Source organism: Meleagris gallopavo, chromosome 5, assembly GCF_000146605.3.
Source record: "Meleagris gallopavo isolate NT-WF06-2002-E0010 breed Aviagen turkey brand Nicholas breeding stock chromosome 5, Turkey_5.1, whole genome shotgun sequence".
Taxonomy (NCBI): Eukaryota; Metazoa; Chordata; class Aves; order Galliformes; family Phasianidae; genus Meleagris; species Meleagris gallopavo.
In genome coordinates this window covers 5,050,246-5,055,992 of record NC_015015.2, presented here as the reverse complement: position 1 = coordinate 5,055,992, position 5,747 = coordinate 5,050,246, and the positions used below count along the sequence as shown (strand labels likewise).

Genomic DNA, 5,747 nt, shown 5'->3' with positions numbered 1-5,747 from the left:
TATATATAAAAAAAAAAAACTTCATGCAACATTAAAACACCTTTCCCAAACGGGATATGGTCTTAGTGTCTATCCTTATCAACAGTGTTTGAGGAATTGTCCCTTTGATGGCAATTACACTGCTAACTGTGGAGCACTGCTGTCTCTTGTCTAGACTGGGGATCTTTGCTTTAATTCCCTTTTTCTGCATTACTACGACTAATAGCTGAAAGAAAGCAGATAGATTTTAATTAGCAGAATCAATCCTCTCCTGGCGACGCTTCATAATTTCTTGGAGCTCTGTCTCCCCTCTGTTTTTCTAGAATGGAAACAAAAAAAGGAAGTTTGAATTTTAACTTCAATCTGTGGTTTAGAATTATAATATCTAACTAATTCCAGAAGAGCAAGTATCAAAGAGAACAGCAAAAAGGCAGACTCTACAGTGGAGACAGTGATCTGTCTTACAGATTTGGGACCCTTCTGCTTAAAAGAATTCTCATCATTTTTAGTGCTAATTTTGTTGGTTGCTTGCTTTAGATTTTGTCTTTTTTTAAATTGTACTCTTAAAATGCTTGTTTAATGGGACATCCAACACTGCTGATACAGGCATCCTTTTGGGTAGGAGTTGCCCAGACAGCTGCTTACCTCCAGCTGGTTTTTTTCCACCGTGATTTTACTGTACACTCGGTTCCCCTCATCACCACACACTTTTTTCAGCTCCTCTCTGTTCAGGGAGAAAAGCTGTGCTCCAGTAAGGATGCCAAGGTGTTCCACCGTCCTGGGAAGACACAAAATTAGTAGTTAAAACCAGTGCCATATGTGGTCTTCACCAGTGAAGGATGTGCATTTGGCTGTGAGTTGTGAGGATCAGCAAGACCGTGGCTTTATTTGCAGCTGCTGTTAGATCTACTGTGTTGTAAGATGGTATTTACTTGATAGCACAGAAAAAAAGAGCCAGTTTGGGCTCCAAATGTACTTTCTTAAATGAAGAACCAACCTTTCAACTGGCAGTAGTGCTGATCTTACCCTTTGCTGAACGACTTTGCCTCCAGCCACGCTTTGACTTCTTCAGCACTGGATTCGAAGGTGAGGGGCACAAAAACTTCCTGAGGCTTCTCCACTCTGAAATTCCTCTGGGGAGGCTGAATTTTACTGTTTGTGATCTTTTTTAGCAACTCATCATTCACCTCATCCATTTGATGCAGAAGTTCTGGGGAAACAAGGCACACTTTTTAGAGCACCTTCAAACTGTGATCAAGAACAGATTTGTAGAGGGAGTTCATCAAGGTTTTGGATGGTGGCAAACTGATGGAGCAGGATTTCCTTGCCTTTCCTCCCAAGACTGTCAACTTCTTTTGGCTTTTGAATCATCACTTTTTCTTTAGAAGAAAGCTAGATTTCTCCACTGCTCCTCCAGAATGATGGAGAGGAGGTATCACAAAACAACAGCCAAATGCCCATCATCTGCACAGCGGTCACTGAACCTAAAAAGCTGCTTCAACTAAGTGCCAGTAAGCACATATTTTTACCTAATTTATATAAAAATATATTGCGACTGATCTCTTGTTTCTTGTGTTGCTACCATCTCCCATTCTTCACGCTTCATTCAAGCCTAGCAGCATTTTGCTCAGCAATGTAAAACACCTGATCTGGCAGTGACTTTGCTGCCATCAGTGCTATCAGGTGGTGACAAGGGATCCCCTGCTCCCCTGCCCTGTGATGCTGTTGTGTTTTTGCTTTAGACGATTATCTTCCTGTCTTGAGTTACTTAGTTCCCTTCAGGCTACTGAGATAAGGAAATTGCCCTGCAAACTTAGTGGCAGAGAGGGGAAAAGAAAACCCAGAGCACATGAGACAGCAGAAGTCAGAGAGGCCTAACTGTGTTTTTGAAAGCAGGTTCCCATTTTTCTGTGTCTCTGTGTTGCTATTTTCTTCCCATTGCCTCCTTGCCATTAGCTGACATGTGATGACCCACAAGAGCCTTCTTTTTAAGCTGTAGTCCTGCTCCCTGCACTCTTCAGTCCTCACTGTGATTTCTGACAATCTGCAGATCTTCAGTCAATCTGCAATCTTCAGCCTTCAGCTTTTGCCTTGCAACTAAATAGAAGTGGGAGGAAGCCTGAACTGGGAGTGACTAGTTCAGCTCCAGTGACACATCACCCAGTATCACTTTTTCCATGAAACTCCTGAAGGCTGAGGAGAATAACTCAATGTTATTAATAGATATGTGACTACAGTGTCTGTAATGTGGGGCTTTCCACTGTCCCAGAAGAGCTTCTGCTTCAAGGAGAATACAGGAGGTGAAGAGGAGATGAACTCTGGCTATGGCTGTCAGCAGCCAGTATGCTACAATTGTGTTTAGGATGAGGCAAGGGGGTGAGGTGTGCAAGGATCGTAGTCTTGCTCATGCTCCTTGTCTCTGTATGGCTTCTGCAGAGGGAGGGTGTGATGTACATCTCATATGTGACAGATCTGGTGGCTGGGATTTCCTTGGAACCATTCAAAGGAACAGGCCAGCTGGGCACTGCATGTGTGACAGGAGACAAGAGCAAAGGAAGTGAGAGAAAGGGATTGACCTGAGTGGGGATGGCTGCTTGGACACAAGTCAGGCTGAAGGGAAAGGAGGCTCTCTCCTTGGGAAGAGGAAGGCCAAGCTGGAAGAAGGGTTAAGACGATATTAAATCACTTTTTTGCCCTCCTTTTCTCAGCTGCCTGAGCTCAGTCAGTGAGCTCCTCAGAGCTGCTCTGCTGGCTGGAATTTCCTCTCTACATCTCTTCTAAAACCACTGCCGCACTTGTGCTTATCACTAAAGCTGCACTCACTTCTTGTGCAAAGTCTCATGAGAGGGGATCTGCATTTGGTAGGTTGCCATGGCCACATACACCCAGACATAGCAGGCAGATCATTATGATAAAGGTAAAGAAAGAGAAGAAACCACAGGGAGTGGACACAAGCACACATTCACAAAAAAGTCCTGAAACATAGAGCTGCCTGAGAGCAGCATATGTGGTGTAAAGGAAGCAAATGAGAGGCACATACGTTCTTTGGCATCCTGAGGAGAGCTGCGTGACAACATTTCACTTCCCCATTTATCCCCAGCATAGCTGGCAGGCAGCTTGTGAGTTGGGCTGGATGGCCCATATCCTCTGGGACCCGGGTCTCCTTTGTACCTCTGGTTAGCCTGGATGATCAAGAAATAAACTTGTAAGAGTATTTCTTTTTGTCATTTCCTGCGTTTTATTTACTTATTGTTTTCAGATATTTTGTCTCCCTGCCATGGTAACAAATGGAGGGACAAATTGCTGTGTCCTCCTTGTGAGGGTCTTCCTCCACTCAGGATGTACTGTGTGGAACTGAGTTCAATTCTGGGGCCTCACAGAAATAAGCACAGGAAGAAAACAATCCAAAATCCCATTTGGAGCTAAAACAACAGTGCTCCAGTAACTGGATGTTGAGTGGGACTATTGCCAAGTGCCCAGAGCAGTCTGGAAAGAGGCTTTTTATATTTTCTTAATTAAACTTTTTGTCCAAAGGCCTTCTGGAGCACCTTATCCTTTGCCCAGCTTGAGAAATACCAAAGGGGGGGAAGAAATTCCATGCTTCCTTCAGGCATTTGGAGCTCTCTGTCACATTTTTGCAATGTGAGGTGCTTGAGAGTGGTATTCACTCAATGCTCACTTGGCTGGGATTTCAGGCTGCCTCTACTCCAGTAGTTTGTTCCTACTGCTGAACTGAATTGGTGAGAGAACCGTCTGGTCTTAAATTCCCAACAGCAACAACAACTATCCTCAACTATCCTCAGTTTGCTTTGGTGGCAAAAAGTGCTCTTATGGCTGCATTAGCTCTCTCATCCTGCTTACAGTACAGCCCTGAAAACATCAGTTTCACAACTGAGGAGGTGGTAAACTGTAGGCTGAGAAGTACATGAGCCTGACGGAAGGTACTAACAAGAGGTGAAACTACTTTAAGCCCCTGTAGCCAGCAGATATTTGGGGACCGCTCTGTGTGAGACCTTTTATCTGCTTGGGACGGCTGCGCACAGCGCAGGGGGAGACAAACAGTGGCAAAATGTGGTAGTTTATCACAGTAACCTCCTGGACCCCAGCTCATGTGCTTGTGAGGGTTCCTGCTGTCCTGCACGTGATATCCTAAGAAATCCAGGCTATTCCCAATGGCTGATTATGCCCTGCTACAGGCTGGCAATTAAGATCACCTGGTTACACACCTGTTCGAGCTCCTCCAGTTTCACCACATCCAGGATGTTATAAGGGACATAACCAGCCTGCCCACTCCGGTTGAGCAACTTCCACCACTGCTTATTGTCTTCCAGCACCTGACAGAGAGAGGGAAAAAGATTGCTGGTGAGACCATCTGATTTCTGGCTTATGTAAGTGGGACACATTGGAAAGAAATGGCACACTGAAGTGGTTGGACTAATATTGCTGAGACTAACAGATCTGCTGCACTGATGTGCAGTTCTGGAGTGAAGCCTTTCCTGAAAAGCATCACAATTTATCCTAACGATGAAAAGGGGAACTCTGCTCGTTTTTGTCTCTCCACTGTTGAGATCTTTATCTTGCCCCTACAAGGGGAGGAGAGCACACCTCTGGGCACATTGCTCACCTCCAGAATTTCATCCTTCAGCACTGAGAGTTCATTGGCATTTCGTGCTGTGAAATCATAGCGGATTTTGGCATATCTCTTCGGCTGAGCCATTCCCTGCGCCTCAAAATTCCTGCAGGAGAGACAAGGAAGATTTTTAGAGGAGACCTATTGAAGAACTAAGGCCATACAGGTCCACACAGGTGATGGCTGTGCAAGTGCAGGTTGAACCGGTTGTGTTTGTGTTAGAAGGGGAAGTGCCCCTCTGCTCCTTGGCAGGGAGAAGGGGTGTCAAACATGAGCGTAGGTAGAACTGACTGGAAATCTGTGCTTTGTTCTTTATTTCCAGCAGGCAACACTGAGCTACTGAAAGAGAATTCTGCAGATCCATAGGAAAAGTGAGTTGAATGTTTCTATTCTACACTTAGTGGGAGGAGAAAAGCGTTCAAGTGTATTGCTTGGAGATTTGTGGCAGAAGAATGCATAGCTTTCTATGTTAAACCAGTTTTTCGTTTGGAAAGGAGAAATAAATGCAGTAGGTTGTCCAAGGTGGAAATGTGAAGTGAAAGATTTTGTTTGGCCCAAGCTGAAATGTGTTGTTTTTTGGTTTTTTTTTCCTCTTTTTTTCCTGGCTTAGGAAAAAATGTGCCTATCTCATCTTTTTCTCTCTAGTTGGGGTGGGCATAGTGTTATTTTTTAATCCCAAATATGCGTGCAGTATGGGTAAAGCCGCATTGCCTGGCTGTTTAAGTGTAGACAGGAAATATTTTAATGCATTTTTTGTGGATCTTTCTGCCTATGACTCACAAGCATGTACACAATCCAAGGGAGTTCCAGCTGCTTATGTTCACAACAAACATGCCAACAGGGTGTGAGGTTCTCGTCCTGTGGAGCTACCCCAGTTTATATCAAGGTCCATGTAATTTGATGAAGCCAGTTATATAGCTGCAGGTGGGCTGAGAAAGGTGCAACCCATTGGCTCATTGACTTGGTACCACGCTTAATTCTGCAGCATAGCCTTCAGTTCACTTGATTTGAGATGGCTTTCAGTCTAGTTACCAAAGTATTGTGCAGTCTTTCAAACGGATGGAATTTACCAGTCAAGAAAGGGAGTGGTGGCCTTACCCTGCAGTGCCCTGAAGGCAGGGAGAGGGGTGAAAAGCCT

At 44.7% G+C, this 5,747-nt stretch overlaps 1 protein-coding gene across 2 annotated transcripts in view; it reads right to left on the bottom strand.

Moving 5' to 3' along the window:
- Positions 1–185: 185 nt before the first annotated feature.
- Positions 186–5,747, bottom strand: part of EPS8L2 (EPS8 like 2) — a 39,923-nt gene continuing 34,361 nt past the window's right edge. For both annotated transcript variants that reach the window (XM_010710829.3, XM_031553415.1), the window contains 6 exons: positions 4,604–4,715; positions 4,206–4,313; positions 3,020–3,161; positions 1,006–1,189; positions 625–757; positions 186–298 (listed from right to left, as the gene is read on the bottom strand). In XM_010710829.3, the coding sequence (XP_010709131.1) occupies positions 227–298; positions 625–757; positions 1,006–1,189; positions 3,020–3,161; positions 4,206–4,313; positions 4,604–4,715 (751 nt within the window). In that variant the 3' untranslated portion in view covers positions 186–226. The remainder of the gene's footprint in view (positions 299–624; positions 758–1,005; positions 1,190–3,019; positions 3,162–4,205; positions 4,314–4,603; positions 4,716–5,747) is intronic.